Raw genomic sequence first — 21,376 nt, 5'->3', positions numbered from 1 at the left:
CCAGCAGCCACAGCCACCACAGCGGTGCCTGAAGTGATCTCCCAAAAGAATTGTGAGATCGGACAGCCAGACCAGCTCCAGATGGAGTAAAACTCCCATTTCCCTCAGCACATGGCTCTGGTAACCTTTGTCCCAGGGGGAGCCATGGTGGGAGTGCAAAGGACACCCAAATGTGGTTTTATTCAAGGTACTCCCCTAGGGAAGTCACAGGGTGAGCATGGCCCGTTATCCCTGCCCATGGTGGCTATTAGGAACCCCACAGTACAAGAAACTCCAGGAAACTTCAGGAAACTCTCCTCCTGGTGGATATCCAGCCCAGAAACACCAACAGACCTCAGCTGGATCCACCTGGCCTTGTATGTGCTGCTCAGGAAAGGACAGTGCTCAATGTGCAGCCACAAAAGAGGGGAAAAAAACAGGATCTAGACATGGAATACACTCAGCAGGTCAAAACTCAGCTCTGAAATAAGCACCAAGTCTCTCCTGAGCCACCAGTGTCTCATTTTGATGGTGTTGAACACACACGCACAATTTATTGCTGCTCACCTTCAAGAGGGGAATTTTTCATCTCCACTTCCCAGTGCTAATGGTTAAGAAGGATTTTCACCCCCTGGCACGATCTGGGAGTAGCTTTGAGACCCTGCAGTCACCTGGTTCCACTGCCCTCTTCAGTCCCACGGGCTGTGCCCCAGGATATTCCCTGGAGCCTCACAATGCCAGAAATTACATGACCAGAATTCCTAAAATTCAGGAGGTGTGGAGGCAAAAAAATCCATTAGGCATGAAAAGGCTGGATAACCAGCAATGGATCCTGGGTAGTTTAAAACTCCTGGCAAATAAACACCAGCAAGGCTGAAGCAACAGTTTAAAAAATATTTCATTATTTTAAAAAGAAAGCACATAGAGATTTCCATTTCCCACCACCACAAGAAGTCCAGAACTTCCCAGTGCTGAGGCAGCTTTATTTCCACAATTGCCTGGAGCAGCAGTGATTCCCACAACACCTCCCCAGTCAGGACAAGCAGGGGTAGATCTCGATGGTGTTGATCCTGAGGACGGTCTGGGGGTTTGCAATGACTGAAAAAGAAGGAAAAAGGCAGGAAAAAAGGATCAGGTAACAGCATAAACCTGGTGCCTAGCTCGTGCCAGGGCTCCTGCTGGCAGACAGCAGCATTCCATGGGGATGCCAAGGACAGCAGGTGCCAGAGGACAGCCTGGTCAAGGCTTTACCATCCAACCCATATAAAAATAGCCATAATTCCTCCTTCTCTCAGAGAAGGAAGAGACATTGGGCAACCAAAACCTGGGCAGCACCCTGTTTGGGCTTGCTGGGAGCTGTGATGACACATCCAATGTTCAAGGCTTTGGGGAGAGACTGGGATTGCTCTCCTGCCCAGGAAGTTTAGGCAACACTGAGGGAATATTAAATCCTCTGTGGGTGCACCTGGGAGAGGGGCTGGCCCCGAGGGGCTCTGGGGACACGGAGAACAAGCCCCTTCCCCAGGTCCTTGTGCTGGGATTCCTCCCCTCCCACATCCAGCAGGGAAGGAGAGGTGTCCTTTCCCCCTTACTTTTCTTCCTCTGGAAGCTGTGCCTCCTCCAGAAGCGCATGTTGACCTTGGGCCACGACTCCGTCTTCTCGATCACCGTGGCCTCCACACGGACCAGGTCCTTCCTTAAAAAGGAGTGGTAGAAGCACCAGGTTTTAGTTATTTACATCCCAGCATTGTCACTGCTAGAAAGGAAGGGACTATTTTCAGGCTAGCAATGATTTATTGCTCAGATCAACACCAATCTCAGAGGCTGTGACATTTTAGATGAGTATTCGGCCATAGCTCAAGAGCAGTCACAAGTTTCTTTGTTACAGGGTGATATATCAACTTCCTAACTCAATAGACAGCTGCCACAGGGTTTGTTTCACTTTTCTAACTTATCATATTTACTTACTTCTGCTGCACTGCATTGGATACTTTTATCCAATGGGTTTCTAACTCACAGGCACAAGTGTTTTTTTGTTAGGGGAAAACCACAAGTTTTTATTTTAACTTTTAACAACCACACCCTTATATTACAAACTCTTCACTATCTTATCAGCACAGTTTCTCACTTAAGGTATATTTTCACCAACAACTATAGAAATGTAAGTTTATGGTTTTTTTGGTTTAATCTGTTTATTTTCACATCAATCTAAGATTCCTTTAAGGCTGTAGATCAAATTTTTTAGTGTCTGTGCAAGTTTCTGTTTTTCTGATTCTCACCACGTCCTACTCTTGGGCAGCAGGCTTCTGGGAGAAGAGACAGAGGGATAACAATTCTGGGAATTCCAGATCCTCCCTGGGAGGAGGGCCACCTGCCCAGGCACAGCCAAAAGCCTCCAGGTGCTGTACCTGGCTCAGGTGTGACAGGTCACAACTTCCCTGTCATGGGAGGGATGAGATCCTTCCATCAGAGCAGGCAGCAGACACAGGGACCTGCAGGAACTTGTAAGATTGAGGCAAGATAAACTCCCCTGGCACCTCCAGGTGATCTCATGAGCCCTGCTTTGGTTTTGGCACAGGATGAGCCCAGCCCTGCTCCTGGTCAACAAGAAATCCTTCCTCCCCCTCTAAAAGCATCACAGACAGCTGGAAGAAAATCTCACCTTGTTGGAAATGCTATAACTTTCCCAATAATTTTTAAATTAATCGTTTTAATGAACCATAAGCAATTTTCCACTGTAGCCAGCGTTTAGCAAGGCTTGCCATAAAGCTGCTGCTGCTGGAACACAGTTTTGGGGAAAATGACATTAAATCACTAAATTTTGCTAAAACAACTGTAATCAACCTTGAGATGCTTCAAGGGTCTCAGAAGGTGAGAACCCCCAGGCAGGATCCAGACAGGAGCTTTGCACAGGGTTTTTTTCAGTCAGCAGCCACAGGGAAGGAGGAGGAGCTGCTCTTCCATGCACAGCACTCCAGAATTCCATTAAAAGCTCATTAAGTTTGCCACAGGAAGACATTTAAAGACCATTTTGCTGACAAACGGCTCTGTCTGCACTTGAGGGGGGCAGAGGGGGAAGCCCATCCAGCTGAAATTGTTCCAGCAAGGTCACTGGGAGGCCAAAGGCTTCAGACAGCCACCATCTCTTAAAATTCACCCTGGGGGTGTGATTAAATCAGAGATTGGATCCCGGAGGAAACTGATTTATTTGCAGTTAGTGACCAGCCCAGGAGAAAAGAGATATAAAATAATACAGATTTTAAGAAACCACTGTGTGACCCCGACATCCCAGCTCCAGGATTTGCTCCAGATCCAGCACCACTGAACCACACACAAACCCTGCAACCCTGAGGGAGGAGAAAGCAGAAAGCAAACTGCACTCCAGCCGTGGTTTACCACTAATCTGGGACTAAACTTCCCGGATTCAAGGCCCTGAAGGGCTCTCTGTGGGACTCAGCTCTAGGAACTGCTGGCAGGAGGCTGAAGCACAACAGAAACCAACTTGCTGGGGAAGAGCTCGTGGGCAGGACAAGTTCTCAGCAAAACAGAACCCAAGGAAAAAAAAAATAAAAATCCCTATCAAACGTTTTAGGTATGACTGGAATGTTCATAAAAATAAGAAGGGGGTCACACATTTCCCAGAGCCCGACACAGCTGGGCCTGCTGCCTTCCGCAGCAAAACGTTCCACGGATTGGATTTTTGCAGGAGGTGAGAAAAACTCAGGCTGGAACCTCATGAGCTGGGCTGAAAGGTGCTGTCCAGAGGCAGAAATAAAGATCCAGGCAAGCTCCAAGCCCAGAGGATGCTAATTCTTGGATCACAGCTGCAGCTGCCAGGCTCGCTCCCTGCAGGACTGAATCCCAGCCCAGCTGGCCGGGACCAGCACGGCTCCAAAGCCTTTGGCACTTCCACTGCACAAAGGGGCAGGTAGCAGGAGGAACAGCGAGCTTTCCTAGAGGGAAAGTTCCCATCAGCTCTGTTTTGTCTAGAAAAAAGCCAAAACTTTCCCTGCACTCGTGCCTAGCACAGGCTCCAGCCCTTGTGCCAGCCGGGGCTGGCAGCGACTTGGACAAACATGGAGCCCAAGAGATTCCAGAGCAGGAGCCAGCCAGAAGCTCCCAGAATAGCCTCCAGCATGCAGATGGGGTGTGCTAGGATTTAAAGAAGTGTCATCTTGTGGGGTATCACAGGAACAAAGCCTGTCCAGCTGTCCCAAACAGGCCACGTTTGGGAGCCCACGGGAAGCAGCTCCAGTGAAGTCTCGGGCTGTGAGTGCTTACAGGGTGTTTATTTGTACAACAACAGGAACACAGAACTGCCTCTCTTCTCATCCAGCCTCTCCTCTCCTCCCCAGAATGTCTGTAGGTTAGGGGATTGTGTGAGAGAACTGCAGTGTACGTTGCTGGTGACACCCTTTCCCCTTCCCCCTTCTCCTTTTCCTCATCCCATATGGGAGAGCTGGGATTTGGAGGGTTCCCTCAGCTCAGAGGGTGATGGCATCTCCCCCTCAGCCTTCATTCTTCCTGGCCAGCCTCTTCCTCCCCCCACAGACTCCCTTCAGCCACAGGCCCTGGAGGCCAGGCCAGATGTGCAGCCTGGTCTGCCTCAAGCAGCTGCCAACACCTCCCACACCCTCCCAGCACCTGCAGGAGCCCACAGCTGGATTTCTTCCTGTCCTGGAGCTCCTGGCTATCCTCTGCCAAATCCAGCACAAAGAGCTGCCAACAACCACCCCAGGGCCCCTGGATCAGCTGGGGAAGGAAGCTGCTCCTCAGCTGCCTGACATGGCACATCCCAAAACTAAAAGCCCCTTTCTGGTCCTAAAAATGAGATTCTCCTTCCTAAAGCCTTCCCCACAGGCAGTATCTGGCAGTAACTCAGAGAATCCTGATGATCTGCTATTCCAGATCCACTTCCAGGGCTGCCACAAGGACTGGCAGCTCCCAAAATCCTGTCCAACACAGGGACCCGAGGCAGGTACCACCCGTGCCGCTTGAGCCATGTTATCACTGCACAAATAACTCCTAAATACCACCAGCAGTAACACCTGGCCCACAGCCCCCTTTCTTCTGGGAAGGAAAAGTCCTGTACAGCAAGTCCTACAGCAGTGGGATGGAGGCAGTGCCAAGGGATCAACTTCTCCCAAGTTCTGTGACTGCTGGATTACGTGATTAATAGGAAGGGAAAAATTAGGAACACTGAAATTAAGGTTAAGGCCTGCTGGAGTAAGTCAATGGCAAAGGGAAAAGGGTTAAAAACCCAACTCAAGGGACTAAGGAAAAGGAAATTTCTGGCTCATTTCAAGATGACCACCACCAAAATCAGGGTAGAGATGTTGGAGAGCAACACATCCTGCTAGTTTGTGCAAGGAGGAAAAGATCCCACCGAGGTGAATACCCAGGAGCTACCTCAGGCCTGAGACCTGCTGCCCTCCCAGCACTGGCGTGGGGGACACTCACCAGAGGCTGATGAGCTGTTTTACTGGAGATTCTTTCAAAAGCCACGAGGCTGGGATCAAAGTTAGTGCTGATAAATCCCAGTTTCAGGGACTGCAGAGCCCTGAAGCCACAATTAAATACAAAAATGTCATATAATTCCTTGATGAAGCATCTTACCCCAGCAGCGGCCTTCCAATGAGCGTGAAGTCATCAGCACCAACCAGCAAAACCTGGGGGAAATAAATCAGGCAAAATCACTGCTCATTGTCCTGGCAGAAATGCAAACAAGACCTTTCAAATTCTACAGCCATAAAGGAGTCAAAGTGCTTCAAACCAGGCTTTCCCACATTTCAAACCTGACACTAACTGGACGGGTAGTGAGGAAAGCTGCTAACAGGCTGCAGACAGAGCCATTACTCTTCCAGAGAGCTCATCCCACTCAAACAGGCTGCACAAGTATCTTTCTCCATGATCAGAACACACTGAACCTCTCTGTCCTGGCATACCAGCAGCCATAAAAAATTATGAAAAGCAATCAGGGAAGAAGAATAACCTGCCTTGTGTGGGATCTGGACAAATGGCAGCTCCTAAACCGTTGCGTTTTTACAGCAACTGCTACAAATCCCAGTGGAGAAACAATTCCCTCATCCTCCTCTGCAAGGCCTCCAGATGGGGAATAAAGAAATAAACATCTGGGGGTTCATTTCAGCCACATCTAAAGGAACAGGCAGGATAAGACAGGATACAGTAGGAAGAGGCTGCATTTCACTGGAATCATCGAGTTTGGAAGAAACCTTCAAGGTCATGGAGTCCAACCATCAAACCCAGCACTGCCATCATCTTCCCTAAACCATGTCCCCCAAGTGCCACATCTGGAGTCACTTCTCCCAGTGCTGCCTCACAAATCCTCTGGCAGCACTTAAAAACCACACAGAGTCATGAGAAGTCCTGGCTTTTGTTTTAGACAGAAAAAAAAAACCAACAAATTAAAGGCCTCTGGTGTTCAGGCAAATTTTGTCCTTCACTCCCATCTAGATCTTTGCATTCTGAGCTGGCTACAGCACAGAAATCCCTCCTCTCTGCTGCACACAGGGATGTGGGGATATAGATGAGGACATTCCTAAAAAGCTGCTTCAAAACTGGGCTTCAAATCAATGGGCAAGCACAAAAACTCCACAGCTCTCCTTAATTACTTGCTTAGCTCTAACAAACAACAGGAAGGTGAAGCCAACGGAATCCCACTCCATAATATTTCCCTTCAGCCTGGATTAATGAGCCTCTGCAAGTCCCTGCTGGCTGTCCAAGGCTGAGGATAAAGATATTAATTGGATCTTGGCAATTCTCCCCTCCGTGCCCCATCCCTCTGCCTCCACCCAGCCCAGCAGGATAAGGATCTTGCAGAGCCCTGAGCAGTTTTATAATCCCTCAGGGAGACCTGCAAGGATTTAAGAGGTTGGACTCGATGATCTTAGAGGTCTTTTCCAGCCTAAATGACTCTGTGATCCGGGGTGCTGGACTTTCAAGGCAAACACAGGCTTTTGCTGCCGGCTCTGGAAACAACAACTGTCATTTTCTTTTTTTGGAAGGAGTTAGGACAACAAAAATCTGTCTCCCCACAGAGTCTGGCAAGACTCACTCCAGCCCTGTTGAACAGAAATCACAATAATATCTGAAACTGGAACAAACCCAAGAGAATTGGAACAAAACAAAGGGCTGGAATGAAGGTGGGAGACCCCCAGGAGCACTTTGGGACTCGGCATTAAAACCAGCGATGGGTTTTGCCTCCAGGAACGTTTGCAGGGAACCTGCTCTGGGTTTGTTGTTTTTTTTTCACCTTTTCCATGCGGATCCGGTCTCCACACTCGGCCTCCAGGACATTGTCCATCATGATGAGGTCCTCACTGGTGATTTTCCACTGCTTGCTGGCGAAGTGCACGACGGCGAAGAGGCGCCCGTAGTGTCCCGCGGCGATCAGCCCGTTCACCTTCTGCACCACCTCTGCTGCCAAACAGGGCCAGCATCAGGGCAGCACACGCAGGGAGCTGGGAAAGGCTGGGAAAACTCACCCAGCCACCCTGCTCTCCCCCCCCAGCACTCTTATCCCCTGGGAATCTTTAAGCAAGGATCAACAGCAGCGTTGCTTCCCAGATGTGCGAGCCTCCCTTTCTTAAAATTAATGATTTATTTGTATTTTAGGTGCTGGCAAAGCCACGCATAAGTAAACATCTTGTATACACTGTGCAGCTTCTCCACACTGCTGACTCTCAGCCCATTCCTCAGGCATCCCAAAATATACTGTACTTGGATATAAAGCATTCCAGAAAAGAGCTCTTGTCCATGCACCCTGTGTTTGGAGGAAATTCCCTCCATTTCCAAGTCATATGCAGACAGCCCAGGGCTCTGAGCAGTGGCTAAGGCACAGAGGAACATCGGGAAGAGCTTGGCAGAGTACCAGGGAAAGCCTGGCCCCAGAAGTTGTACCTGCAGCAAGGACAGGAGAGACCTGTTCCTTGTTTTTTTCCAGAAAAACCTCTTCCCATGTGCATGCAGAGTGGTGCCAGGAGCAGGACAGAGCCCAGAGACCAGGTCCTGCACATGGACAAACTCCATTCCCTGTGATCAGCTTCCTGGGCAGTGAATCCAACCCCAGTTTTTATGGGAACACCAAAAGGTGTTGCTGCCTGACACCATCCCACTGCCAAACAGCAGCTTCCCACCCTCCCGAGCTGCTCAGAAAAACACATTAAAAAGTGGTTGAATCATGGGGTTTTTTTCTTGGAATGCAAACAGAACATCCCTTTGGGACAGACAGGAATCCAGCAGCCAGGCAAACCCAGACCAATCCTTACAGGAATGCTCAGAAAAGGTCCCAGCTTCAAGCCCTAGGATTCAAACTAAAAGGTACAGGTAGGAACAGAAATTATTTGCAGGGCAGGAGCTGTTGCAATTCCCACCAGGATAAAGAGTTGTTGATAACTCTCCCAACACCTCCAGTGCCAGGAAACATCAAGTGATTGCTGGCTTGGATCTCAGCACCGTGTGGAGAGACCCATCCTAAAATATCCGGGGCTGTTTCCATGGGCAGCAGGAGGCAGAACTGGAAAGCTCCTGCTGCTGTTCCCTTTGGATGAGCACAGCCAGGAGATAAGGATGCAATGCTCAGCAGCAGCAGGAGGCAATGGCATGGGAGCAGGATGGCAGCAATCCCTGAGGAGGGGACCCTGCTCCCCACGGGGCTGGCAGGGAGCAGTTTGTGGTTCACTGCTGGGTTATTTCTCACACAGGGACAGGCACCCATCTGTCACATGAGTGGTTATTGGTACTTGACTTTTCATCACAGAGCAGAGAAAAAGCAGGATCAGAGCAGGCCAGCAGGAGATGTGCAGCAGGAGGCTCTCTCCAAAGCACACCCCTCAGTCAGGGACACACTCCAGCCAGCGATGGGGACATCTGCAGGGAGGTGAGCTCAGCTCTTCTTGTCAGCCTTGTCACCCAGCCCAGAGCACTGAGTGCCACATCCAGACATTCCCTGGACACCCCCAGGGGTGGGGAGTCCAAACCTCCCTGGGCAGCCCCTCCCAGTGCCTGACAGCCCTTTCCAGGAAGAAATTCCTCCTGATGTCCAACTTGCCTCTTCCCTGGCACAGCCTGAGGCAGTTTGCTCTCACCCAGCAGTCCTGACAAGCTGAGGGGACAGGGACACGACCCCCAGTGTTCTGTCATGCTGTGTCCCACCTCTGCAGGTCTGTCCTGTGCCCACCATCCAACTGCTCCTGCTGGCTGGATGTTCTGTTCCATGCACCAAAACACACCAGCTCTCCGTGTGCCCACCATCCAACTGCTCCTGCTGGCTTTGATTTAGCCAGAGAATGGAAAATAACTAGTTTCTCCTGCCCAAAATGCTTCTCTCATGCTTTAATTTTTTTAATATAGTGTTTCATGCCACACATCACATCAGGTAAGGTTCCTCTGGGAAAAGCTGCCCTAAACTAAGGAGAAATCATTGTACCCAAATCTCCCAAACCTGGAGAGCAGCTGGAGCACAACTCCAGCGACACTAAAACACGTGAGAAATGAAATTAAAAAAAAAAAAAGAAGTGAAGAACTCAAACTTCCAAATGAAGACATTAATGCTCAATCAGGCCTCGAGGCAGTGCTGGAAGACCAGATTTGAGACCTTTACCTGCATGATACTTGGCTTCTTCCACTGGATCTGGAAGTTTCACTTCAGGCCATGGGGGCGAAGTCAGGGAAGTTTTGGCAACAAGTCTGTGAAGGACAAGGTAAAATTCACTGCAGCAAGCAGAAACTGCCAAGAGATGGAAAACAGGGAGAGGAAAGAAGGAAAAAGGAGATGGGAGTAGAACTGGATATTACTCACAAACACCACAACTCACAAGGCATCAGATTACAGTTAGCAATCAGGCAAGAATCTACAATAGCACAAAAGCAATCTTGGATATAAAGAGGAGTGAGATTTGCCTTGGAAAACTCCATGAGATGAACATGAAAGGTCATGGTTTCTGAAATCTGAAAATTTAGCAGATTTTGTCATCACCATCCCAAAATAAAAAGCAAATACCATCCCCCTCAGCAGCGGGCAGGTTCTCCTGCATGCAGAAATCCACACTTGGCCTAAACAACAAAGGATGCACCAAATGCATAAAATATTCAGGAATAAACATGAGACGTAGTGGAAAAAAGCAAAATGGACTCAAAATCCTTTGCAATGATTGATTTACTCTGTAACCCTGAGCCAAACAGCCCAAAGGGCTTTAATTCAACAGGAACTGCAAGCACCTCTGAGTATATGGCCACAGGCACAGAGGCCTCACGGGGTTTAGTGAGGATTTTGGGTGCTGCATCACCCAGGCAGGGATCCAAGATCTCTGATCCCTGAGGATGAGCAGGAAGAGGGAACAGTACATCCTGCCATCCTCCCCGGCAGGAACTCTCTGCTCCTGCAGTGTCCCCTCCTGGTCACAGCCAGCAGCAGCTCCTCAGTCCTGCCGGAGATCCCAGCACAGGGAATGGAATAAAGGCACAACAAAAGGTCCCAAAGGGCTGGAAAAAGCAAAAGCCTGAAGGTGCCATTGGAGGAGGTGTCACAGGACTCCTTGGTTTGCCTTGAAAGGAACGTCAAAGCTCATCCAGTCACAACCCATGGCAGGGACAATTTCCACCACACCAGGTTGTTCCAAGCCCTGTTCAACCAGGCCTTGAACATTTCCAGGGGTGGGACCAAAAAAAAAACCAAACCAAAAAATGAAAGGAAGCATCCTTCTGGGAAAAGTGACTGAAGGTAGGCAGAGCCCAAAACACTGGGGAGCGACCAAGGGGCAGCCAAATCTCCTTCCCAGAGGAAAGCCAGCTGCCCTCCCAGCCTGGCAGCAGGGCAGCGTTCAAGGGGGGGGAAGAGGCAAAGCGATGGATGTGTGACATTACCCTGCCTGTGGGGATGAGCTCTGGGAGCTCCTGTGCCGGACTACAGCCGAGAGCAGCGAGGCTGAAAGGGAGGAGAAAAAAGAGAATTAAACACAGACAGCAGCTGCTGGGCTTTTGCAGAATTCCAGAATCATTCAGGCTGGAAAAATCTTCCCAGACTATTGAGTCCAGCCTGAGACTGGTCACCACGCTGTCACCCAGCCCAGAGCATTGAGTGCCATGTCCAGGCATTCCTGGGACACCTCCAGGGATGGGAACTCCAGCACCTCCCCGGGCAGCCCCTTCCCAGCCTGGGAAGGAGACTGATAAAGTCCCTACTCGCTCCCATCGCTTGGATTTTGCTGAAGGGTTTATGCCAAGGTGGAAAGAGCTGTGTAAAGCTCATTCTCCCTTTTGTTAACACTCCCTGACTTTTTCAGGCTGCTCTGAGGCTGATGCTGGGAAAGACCCGGATCCCTTCCACCTCTGGGAAGAGCTCCAGGGCCCATCCTGCAGGTAGGTGCAGGGACACAGAGAAGGCAGCAGTGGGGATCCTGACTCCTGCCAGCCTCCTTCCTTCCCTCCTCCCATGCCAGGAGCAGGCAGAGCACAGCCCTCCCATCCTTCCTTTCCTCCCTGCGCCTGGCAGAGCATCTTCCTCCACTCCTTCCTTCCTTCCTTCCCAGCAGCAGCAAGCAGAACTCCTTCCTCTCCTGCCTTGCCTCCATCCCAGCAGCAGCAGAGCATTTTCCTTTCCTTATTTCCTTATTTCATTCCTCTCTTCCTTCATTTCCCCCCAGCAGCAGCAATAGCCCAGTCTGTCCATCCATTCATCCATCCTTTCCAGCAGCAATCAGAGCTCCTTCCTTTTGCTTCTTCCCCCCTTCCCAGCAGCAGGCAGAGCTCCTTCCCTCCTCCTTGCCTTCCCTCCCAGTGGCAGGGGCAGAGATTGTTCCTCCCTGCCCCCGTTCCCCGTTCCCGTTCCCCGCTCACCTCCCGCCCGCCGCGCTCGCGCCGCCGCCATCGCGGTGACCTCGCGCCGGACGCGGAACCGCGGGGGCGGGGCCTGGCGCGCGCAGGGGGCGGGGCCTGCGCCGTGCCGCGGGGGCCATGGCGGCCGAGGCGGCGGAGCGGCACCTGGGGCTGCTGCGGGACGAGCGGGAGGCCGAGCTGGCCCAGAGCAGGTGCGGCACACAGGGCACCGGCACCGACCGCCGGGGACACGGCACAGACCGCTCAGGGGGTTACGGGGCGGCCACAGCCGGGGACACGTGCGGCTGGGGGGGCACGGGAGCGCTGTCACCCCTGGGGAACGCTGAGGGACCCTCAGCCGGGACCCCCTGTCACCTCTAGGAAACCCTCCTGTTGTCACCGGTGGGAACGCTGCTGGAGTGCCACTGCTCTAACCAGCCCACCCCTATAGGAACCCCACCCCAGAGGGCTCTGATCCATGGGGAATCCTGCTGGGCTCGCCTCCACAGGACCAAGTCACCCTCTTAGATGGCCTTGCTGGGGGTACAGACACTTACCCAGCCCTGAGGATGGAGGTGCCAGGACAAGGTCATTCTGCTCTGTCCCCAGGAGCTGTGACCCTCAGCCTCATCCTGTGGTGTTCCCACCTGTGTGTGGTTCCCAGGGCATGGCAGGAGAGCGTCTCCCTGAAGGAATTGCAGCGGAGGGGTGTCTGCTTGCTCAAGCTCCAGCTCAGCAGCCAGAGAACCGGCCTCTACGGGCGTCTCGTCGTGACATTCCAGCCCAGGAAGCGGGACTCGGATGCCGAGCTGCCCTCCAACAGCTTTGGGCCTGGTCAGTGACACTCCTGTCTTTCCAAAGAAAGAGATCATACAGTCCTAGAATGGTTTGGGTTGGAAAGGACCTTAAAGCCCATCCAGTCCCACCCTCTGCCATGGGCAGGGACACCTTCCCCTAGCCCAGGCTGCTCCAAGCCCCATCCTGCATGGCTTTGGACACTTCCAGGGATGGGGCAGCCACAGCTTCCCTGGGCAGTGACACATTTGCCCCACCTCACTCTCTCCCTTCCAACCTTTGCAGGGGACATCGTGGGGCTCTATGAGTCAGCTGGGCAGGGGGACCCGCTGTGCACGGGTGTGGTGACACGTGTCACCCCCAAGGCAGTGACGGTGGCCCTGGAGGAGGCCCGGGATGGGGAGCTGGCCCTGGACCACGAGCGCTCCTTCCGCCTGCTCAAGCTGGCCAATGATGTCACCTACAACAGGCTCAAAAGGTGAGGGCTCACCCCGGCTCACTCTGCCCAGCGGGATGAGGAGCACTGAGTTTAGTCTGGAAAAGCCTTCCCAGTCCCTTCCCAGTTTGGATTTGTCATTCTAGAGCCTCCCAACAGCCTCAGTTTACCCACCTGCTGGCTGGTCCTGTTCTTGCCTTTCCCTCTCCAGGCTGTGTTTTGGTCCTGTTGCATCATCTCTGGAATGCTCTGGGTTCTGTGTAGGGCCTTTTCCAACCTGGCAGGAGGAGTGAACAGCTCCTTGCTGGATAAACAACCCAAAAAAGCACATTTGGCTGTACCAAACAGGGACAATGGGAAGTGGAAGCCTGACCAGCACAGGGATGCGTGTGCAAGGGTTGGGAGATGCAGGAATTGTGTGGGATTAGTCTTGTTGGGTAGCATTGTTCAGCTGTGGAATAGTTCAGTCCTTATTCACAGCGTGTCTCTGGGCACTTGGGAGTCTCCAAAGAATTCCTGCTGTGCCTGTAACCTGGGTCTCCCCTTCTTTGGCAGAGCTCTAACTGCACTCAAGCAGTACCGGGGTGGCCCAGCCTCCGACCTGATCGACGTCCTCTTCTTTGCCTCTGCTCCCAGGGCATTCCCTGAAACAAGTAAGGATCCCTGTTTTATCAGGCTTGATGGGCATGCTTGGGAATTGCCCACGAGAGCACAAATAGCTCTGATCCCTGTTTTTATCCACACATGCTCCAGAAAAGACCCCAGTGTTCAGTGCAAGTCATCGGTGGGGCTGCAGCTGGTAGCATTGTGTTCATACTGGTCTGTACTGGGCACACTTTCCTCATGGAAAGAACCTGGACAAAATCTTGGATATAAGCAGTATCCACTCTGTTGTGCTTCTTTGGAAGGAACAAAGATTAAATTACACAGCTTCACCCTTTGGGGAGAGCAAAGCCTCTGATCAGCAGTTGTGTCGGATATCAACACCTGCTAATGGATATTATCCCATGGCAGAAGGGAAGGGTGCAAAAATCAGGGAATGAGGGCTGAGGGTGGGCTGTGTCTAAGCCATGTACAGAGCTCAGGGCTGCTCTCCCCCCTCATGCCATCCATCCCTGCCAGGGTTCTGCTCCTTTTCCTCCCCTCCACAGCTCCCTGCACTGTTTGTCTTCCTTGGAGTCCTGGGTTTGCCTGCCCACTATGGTTTGCCTCTCTCCTATCCCCTCCAGCCAGGCTTGACTTCTGATAGGATGTGCCAGGGACAAAAAATGGATGTTAATGTGTCCTCTCCCCATTTCTCTAAGCACTGATCCCAGCCCTTTGGCTGCCCAGGGACCTTGGTGCACTCAAGGTTTTAATATTAAATAAAAGAATTAAATTTTAATCAATCAACTTTTCTCAACAGTGCTTTGACCCCTGAGGGAGCAGAAGTGCCTCTAATGAAGGAAAGCTCCTTTTCACCACATTACTCAGCTGTGCCAGGCTGGGCAGAGATGAATTTTCCATCTGCTCAGCACTGGGAATATTGATGGGTAGATGGAGGCACGTTAGACAGACAGAGGAGGTGCAATATGAACTCCAAGGCCTTGCAGTTACCTCCTCCCTTCAGAGCTGCTTTCTCCCCACCTAGAGAGATGTTGTACCAGCCAGGAATGAAGGGATAATAACTTGGAATAAGCCTGCCCTGAGCTGAAGGGCTCTGCCAGGCAAACTTCACAGCACTCAGGCAGCTTTTCCATGTCACAGCCTCTCCTTCCATGACCAAGCACCCATTAGCCTGGTGTGTCTCATCCCATCCATTACCTGGTTTCAAACAAGCCCATCAGCAGCAGGCTGAGTCAATAAGCCCTGGACAGCTCCTGAAATTGGCTGTCTAGACACACATCTGTGTCCACACTGCTCAGGGATGCCAGATGAGCTCACTTCCCTCAGAAACCAGGGAGCCACAGCTGGGAGACAGGGCAAAATCCACTCCAGCAGGTGCAATGTGCAGCAGCAGAAGCCTGAATCTGATTTTTTTTTTTTATTGGGGACAAGATGAGAATCCTAATTTTTCAATCAGGGAATCTTGTAGGTGGGTTCTGACACCACTGTGCATTTCAGTAATTAATTATCAGACAGCAGCAGCCGCCCAACACAGCACATCAAAGCCCAAGTCCTTTCAAAACACTTAAATATGCAACAATAAATACCCTTGGCATAAGACAAAAACATGGGACAGGCTGTGGGAAGAATAACCTCAGGAATGGCCAAAAGGAAAGGAAGGGATTTCCAGTGGGTAGCTGGGATCTGCAGCAAACATTGGGACTGGCACAAAGCACCTCCACACCTCACGTTGCTGCCTCCAGGAAGGCTCCAAGGGGGAGAACAGTTTTTCCAGAAAGGGCAGACTCTGAACTGAGCAGGAATTTTGCCCTTTTCAGACTCCCTGGGAAGCAGAATCCAGGTGCTCACCCATCAAAAATGCCCTCCTTGTCTCCCTTCCACTTTGATCTGCACCTGTGGCCCTGCTGGAGCTTCCACACCTGAAATCTCCTCCAAACAATCCTCCCCTGCTCCCAGCATCCATATGGGATCCCTGCACCCCTACATTTTGGGAATGGGGGGGAGTGGAGAGGCTTTTCTTGCCAGCAGAGGCCAGCATTGCTCTGCTTGCTGTGCTCCTCCTGGCCATCCAAGAGGGACACGTCCCTTTTCCCTTTGGAAAGCAGGTTCTGCTGTACCTGTGCAGGTTGGTGATAGCTGCCAGCTCTCTCCTGTGCTCCTGGGCTGGAAAAAGGAATGTTCATTTTTGTTCCTGGCTCCAGAAGGCCTGGCTTGTGTCCAGCTCTGCCCATGGCTGTCAAAACATTTGTAAAGGGAAAGAAGCAATCCTGGTGAAAAGGCAGGAATGTCCCCAGAAAAAGCCAACCTGGCAGCAGAGCACTGGGGAAGCACCAGGGATTTCTAGCAAGACTTTCTTGGCTTTTTGGCAGAAGGCCCTTGCAAAAATAACCGAAATGCTCCTCATCCCTCTGCCCTGTGACACCTCTTGTCATCACAGGGGCCATGGAGAGGCCTCTGAGATTTTCGGGCAAGACTAAGCAGTCCAGACAACTCAGCTGCCAGGTGTTTCCTCTGGAGAACAGGGGAAGTTCTGATCCAGGCCGAAGTACCCAGCTGGATTTTGTCCAGCAGTGTTGGCTGCAGTGAGGTTGTACCAGGGAAGAGCTGCTGGGGGTGGGGGTCTGAATTGCTTTTGGTCAGAAATATACCCTGGAAAGGGCTTCCAGCTCTGGAAAACCTGGGCTCCTCCTCCCAGGAAGGGCTGTTTCCATCCATTTTTGGTACAAAGAGCCCTTTCCTGGGCCTGGATATCACCCCCCAACCCTCTGCCTCAGCAGAGCTGCTGGAACTGTGCAGAAAAGTTCCTGGGAATGTTGGGGCACCAGCCTGGATGGCCAAGGAAATTTGGTTTTCAGCACTAATGAATGGAGTTGTGCATCAGGGCACAATTACCTGGCCACCAGTGAGACACATTCCAGGGATTTCTTCAGGTGGGGATACCTGGAGCCCAGCTGCTGCAGGGAGAAGAGTTTGGAGGAGTCACAGCATCCCATAAGAGGCTCTTCCCTCCTCCCCACCAGTGTGGCCAGCCCAGGAGAGGCACCTTGCCAGCCTTCCCACACAGCAGCTCCTGGCAGCCCGTGGTTGGGAGGGATGAGGGTGGGCACAGGCCTGGAGAAGCTCCTTGGCTCATCCTTGAGCAAGGAAGCATCAATGACTCCCACATCCCAGCTGTTCCTCGCTGTGGGAAAAGCCTCTCAGGTTTGAAGCTATTCCTGCTTTTCCCCCAGCCCATAGGATGCTTCCTGGTCTTGTCTTAGTCATTAACACACTCACCCAAAATTTACATACGAACCAAGAGGCTGAGTGACAGCAAAAAGCACCTTCAGCCCCATTTCTCTCTTCATCATCACCTTCTCAACGAGTATCTTTTGTTTCACCTCATTTGGTGGTGGCCACACACAGGTTCACCTGCCCAAAACCAGAAGAAACTGCCATGTTTTTAATCCAGCCCTTAATGCAAAGGGAGGGCTGGAGCACATGATGCCCAGCAGGGAAGGATGCCCAGAGATGTGTCTTATATAAGCTTTTGTGGGAACGTTATTTTCGGGAAACCTCGGTGTAATGAGTCATCATCCCTGCTGTAATTAACTCCCATAATGAACAGGGAGACTAGCATTAGGATTAGGAGGGGGGGATGAGAATAAATTTGGGCCTAAATGAGATCAATCTGGGAGGGTAAAAAGCAGCTTTTGAGAATTCAGTCTCTGCAGTGAAACCAATTCTCTTCTAATGCGATTTGCATATTCTTTTCTCTTTTTCTCTCCCTTATTAAAGCAGAAATGAGTTTTAATTTTATCATTTAAATTGTTCTTTGTACCTTTTCCTGCCTTCATTCCCAGTCTTGGCTGGCCACCACAGGGCTGCTCTGTTCTGCTCACAGATTCTGTGGGTTGTTCTGATTTTTCGCTGGTGCTGCATTAGGTTTGTTCACTGGCAGGGATTTGTTTGCCAGACCTGCTACTTCCTCCCCAATTTTCATTGAAGATTTCACTAAAGGTGCTGGTTCTCCTGCAACACAATCCCAGAGCTCCCTCCAGAGCCAGGAAAACCTACCTGTTTGATGCTGGGGAAGCTAAATGCCTTTTAAATTCTGGGAATTCCAGCACTGACTGGCTGAAGGCCAAGTGTCAGGGCTGGGGAGGGGATGGGGAAGCATGGATGCTGGATGGGGAGGGAGCCTGTTTGTTTTGGAAGCATAGAAATCTCATTTCTACCTTCTGGGGTCTTCCAGCCCCCTCAGTGCTTTCCTCCCAAGGTTCTCCTCATTATCAAGTGGATTTGGGCCCGCTGCAGAGAACGCTGTATTCTTCTGGATTTGTGCTTCTCAGCCTCTTCCCAGCTGGGGCTGAGGTCTCAGTGACTCTCCTGCTGTCTCCCCAGAGCCTCTGGAGTTCTTCAATGCTTGCCTGGATGAGTCTCAGAGGGAAGCTGTGTCCTTCTCCCTGGCTCAGAGGGAGCTGGCCATCATCCACGGGCCTCCAGGCACAGGGAAAACCACGACCCTGGTGGAGATCATCCTGCAGGCTGTGCAGCAGGGCCTGAAGGTGAGGCTTACTGCCAGGGACCACCTCAGGTGGCCACCAGTGATCATTTCTGGTTGTGTGAAGGCCTCAGAGCAGCATTCCAGCCGTGAGGTTAAGGGAAGCTTTACAGGGGTTCTTCATCAGGAACTGGGGTGGTACCACAAGGGGAAATAGCTTCAAATGGGAAGAGGGGAAATTTAGGTTGGATATTGGGAAGAAATCCTTCCCCTATGAGGGTGGTGAGGCCCTGGCACAGGTTGCCCAGAGCAGCTGTGGCTGCCCCATCCCTGGAAGTGTCCAAGGCCAGGTTGGATGGGGCTGGGAGCAACCTGGGCTAGTGGAAAGTGTCCCTGGCCATGGCAGAGGGGTGCTGGATGGGCTTTAAGGTCCCACCCAAACCATTCCAGGTTTCTGTGATTATTTCACACGCTCCTGGGCTTTGTGGCAGCTGGAGCAACTCCTGTTGGATTTGTTCTAATCCAGAGCCTGGCTTGGCTTGCAGGGACCAGGGACTTCCCCACCAGCTCCAAGGAGGTGCTGACAGAGCTCAGGTTTTTGGGGTGCACTGGGGCTCCTACAGAAGTGCTGCAAAGCAAGGAGGGAATTACCTGTGGTGATGCCAGTGCTTTATTCTCAACAGAAGCTCGCTGGTCTCCCTCTCTCTGCTCACACACGCCCTGCTGCAGCCCGTGGGTGCCCTCGGAGGTGCCAAGGCCGTGTTTGTCCCCGCAGGTGCTGTGCTGTGCCCCGTCCAACGTGGCCGTGGATAACCTGGTGGAGCGGCTGGCGGGCTGCAGGGCGCGGCTGCTGCGGCTGGGCCACCCCGCCCGCCTGCTCCAGCCCATCCAGCAGCACTGCCTGGACGCCGTGCTGGCCCGAGGGGACACCGCCCACATCGTGGCGGACATCAGGAGGGACATCGACCACGCCTGGGTGCGTGCCCCTGCGGGGGGCAGGGGGAGTGTGTGCTGGCTGGAGTGATCCCATGAGGAGGGCAGATGCCAGGGGGAAGTTCTTCCCTGGGAGGGTGGGGAGGCGTGGAATGGATGTCTCAGAGAAGCTGTGGCTGCCCCGTCCCTGGAAGTGTCTAAGGCTTGGAACAGCCTGGGCTGGTGGAAGGTGTCCCTGCCCTTATGAGATGATCCATAAGGTCTCTTCTAACCCATTTTGGGATTTTTTGTGGGGGGACTTTTCTAAACCATTTTGGGGTTCTCTGATCTTCATGTGCTGGAGGGCAGAACTCCTGAATTCCTCATGGAAGTGGGAAAATTCCAGTCCCTGCTGCTGTGTGGGGAGTTGCTGCCCCTCACATCACCCATGTGCCCTGATCCGTGCCCTCCTCTTTACCAGGGAAACATTCCCATCATTAATTCACTTCCTAACAAGCTGTCTGCCTGTCCTGATACTCCCCTCCCACTCTCAGCCACCTCAAGTAGAAAGCAGAGCACATTTTAAAATGCATCCTTAATTTCCTCTTTCTCACCCTAATTTTCCTAACATTCTCTTACAACGTAGCTCCAGTACTTGGGGTGAGGATATGATTCTAATTAGGTTATTTTCCTGCCCTTTTCTGGCCTTTTTTTTTTTTTTTTGCTTCTTAATTTATTTTCCATCTTTCTGACTGGTGATTAATTTTCACTTTCATCTCCTTGGGAGGAGTGTGTCACTCAAGCTGCCCTTGGCTGCAGAGAGCTCATCTCCAAGGTCCTGACCCATCTTTTCTTCCTCCTGCCTCTGTTTCTCCACTGCCACATTCCCTGCTTTTCCCTGGAACAATTTCTCCCTTTGCAGGTCCTTCTTTTGACTCTTCTCTCTCTTTCCCTTCTCCCCAGCCCACATAACAAGCAGTAACAGAAATAAAAACCTTGAGGCGTTTCCTACCCCTTTGTGCCTCCTTCCTTCACCTTGCCTTGAGATTCCCAGGATCTCAGCTTCTGGATACTCCTTGCCCCAGCAGGGTTTCAGCCCCACAGTACCTGAGAATGAAATGCAGCACAGATCCAGGGCCAGTCCAGCTCCAGGGATGCTGAGCAGGATCAGGGAGCAGTCCAGGAGGATGAGGCAGGGAACCCAGGAAAGAAACCAGGCTCACTCCATGAGCTGGCCTTAAATAGACTCCCAGACCAATGAGGGGAGAGAGCTCATATGAGGCAGGTGGGGATGATTAGAGTTGATTTTCCTAATCCCTAACTAGGAATGGGTGACATCCAGACTGACCTCATCCTCAGGGCCTGTGATCCCACACCTGGAATTCCTGAGCCCATTCTGATGACACCTGTCAGACACATGGAGGTTTCACAGTTTTAAATACCCATGAATTCAGCCAAAACAGGGGGCTGAGCTGATCCATGTTAGACCCTGGAAAATGCATCCATCCATCCATCCATCCATGGCATGACTATAGGAACCAGCCTAACTCTTTTGGCTGCCTGTAAGAGCTTCTGCCTGCAGCCTTTGCATCCTTCCCAAGTCATCAGCCTTACCTGCAGGGAAATGCTCCCAGTTTCCACCTAGGATTGCTCAGTGAGCCATAGCTGAGCTGTGGTCCCTTGGCTGCTGCTCTGGCAGTGCTGGTGCCCAGTGCTGGTGGGTTGGGATGGTAGATACATTTAATACCTGCTAAAAAAAGCCCTGGGCCTGTCTGGATGCTGCTCAGGATCATTTCCAGCAGTTCAGAGAGGCCAGTTTGAGGTGGCAGAGCTGCTGCTGGGGCTTGGGGAGCCCTCCTGCTTCCAGAAGGGCTCTGCTTCCTCAGAACAAGCTAGGAAATCCCAGTCCCCAAGCCCCCTCTTCCCAAACATTCCTCCCTCCCTGATGCTTTGGCTGGCCATAGACACGGCCAACACTGAGTAGCAGCAGTTGGCTCTATCCAAATTTTTCTATTTTCTAGGCAAAAACCAAAAAGGCCCAAGACAAGGGAGAGAGAAGCCATTTTCTGGGTGAGATCAAGACCCTGAGGAAGGAGCTGAAGGAGAGAGAAGAGGCTGCCATGGCTGCAGCCCTCAGCCAGGCCACCGTTGTCCTTGCCACCAACACAGGTGTGACATCCTCCTGCTGGTGTTTTCCCTCCCTTTCCCACACTTGCTCCCAGCTCGTGGGAGCTCAGCAAAGTCTCCCAAAGCCCTCCCCAGTGGGATTCTCCCAGCTTCCACTGTGGCACAGGATGTTGTTGAGCACAGAAGATGGATCTGGAAGGGCC

At 51.9% G+C, this 21,376-nt stretch overlaps 2 protein-coding genes across 3 annotated transcripts; one reads left to right on the top strand and one right to left on the bottom strand.

Annotated features, from left to right (window-relative positions):
- Positions 1–287: 287 nt before the first annotated feature.
- On the bottom strand, positions 288–11,894 carry MRPL21 (mitochondrial ribosomal protein L21). Of its 2 annotated transcripts, none has more exons than XM_030969607.1 (7): positions 11,836–11,888; positions 10,864–10,924; positions 9,602–9,687; positions 7,253–7,419; positions 5,596–5,648; positions 1,572–1,675; positions 288–1,077 (listed from the first exon to the last, which is right to left on the bottom strand). In XM_030969607.1, exons 1-7 carry the CDS (start codon positions 11,864–11,866, stop codon positions 1,013–1,015), a joined length of 567 nt encoding a protein of 188 aa, XP_030825467.1. In that variant the 5' UTR covers positions 11,867–11,888; the 3' UTR covers positions 288–1,012. The 2 variants fall into 2 exon arrangements, with proteins under 2 accessions (XP_030825467.1, XP_030825468.1); XM_030969608.1 differs by having other exon boundaries at positions 860–1,077; positions 7,253–7,416; positions 11,836–11,894.
- A 32-nt stretch (positions 11,895–11,926) lies between these two features.
- On the top strand, positions 11,927–21,350 carry LOC115915898 (DNA-binding protein SMUBP-2-like; the record flags this gene model as incomplete). Its single annotated transcript, XM_030969606.1, has 7 exons — positions 11,927–12,026; positions 12,479–12,648; positions 12,895–13,087; positions 13,601–13,698; positions 18,035–18,198; positions 18,910–19,110; positions 21,068–21,350. Coding segments are annotated over exons 1-7 (1,183 nt in total), but the record flags the coding sequence as incomplete, so codon positions are not given.
- Between the last annotated feature and the right edge of the window lie 26 nt (positions 21,351–21,376).

Source organism: Camarhynchus parvulus, unplaced genomic scaffold (genome assembly GCF_901933205.1).
Source record: "Camarhynchus parvulus unplaced genomic scaffold, STF_HiC, whole genome shotgun sequence".
Lineage (NCBI taxonomy): Eukaryota > Metazoa > Chordata > Aves > Passeriformes > Thraupidae > Camarhynchus > Camarhynchus parvulus.
This window is presented reverse-complemented; position numbering and strand designations above follow the sequence as displayed.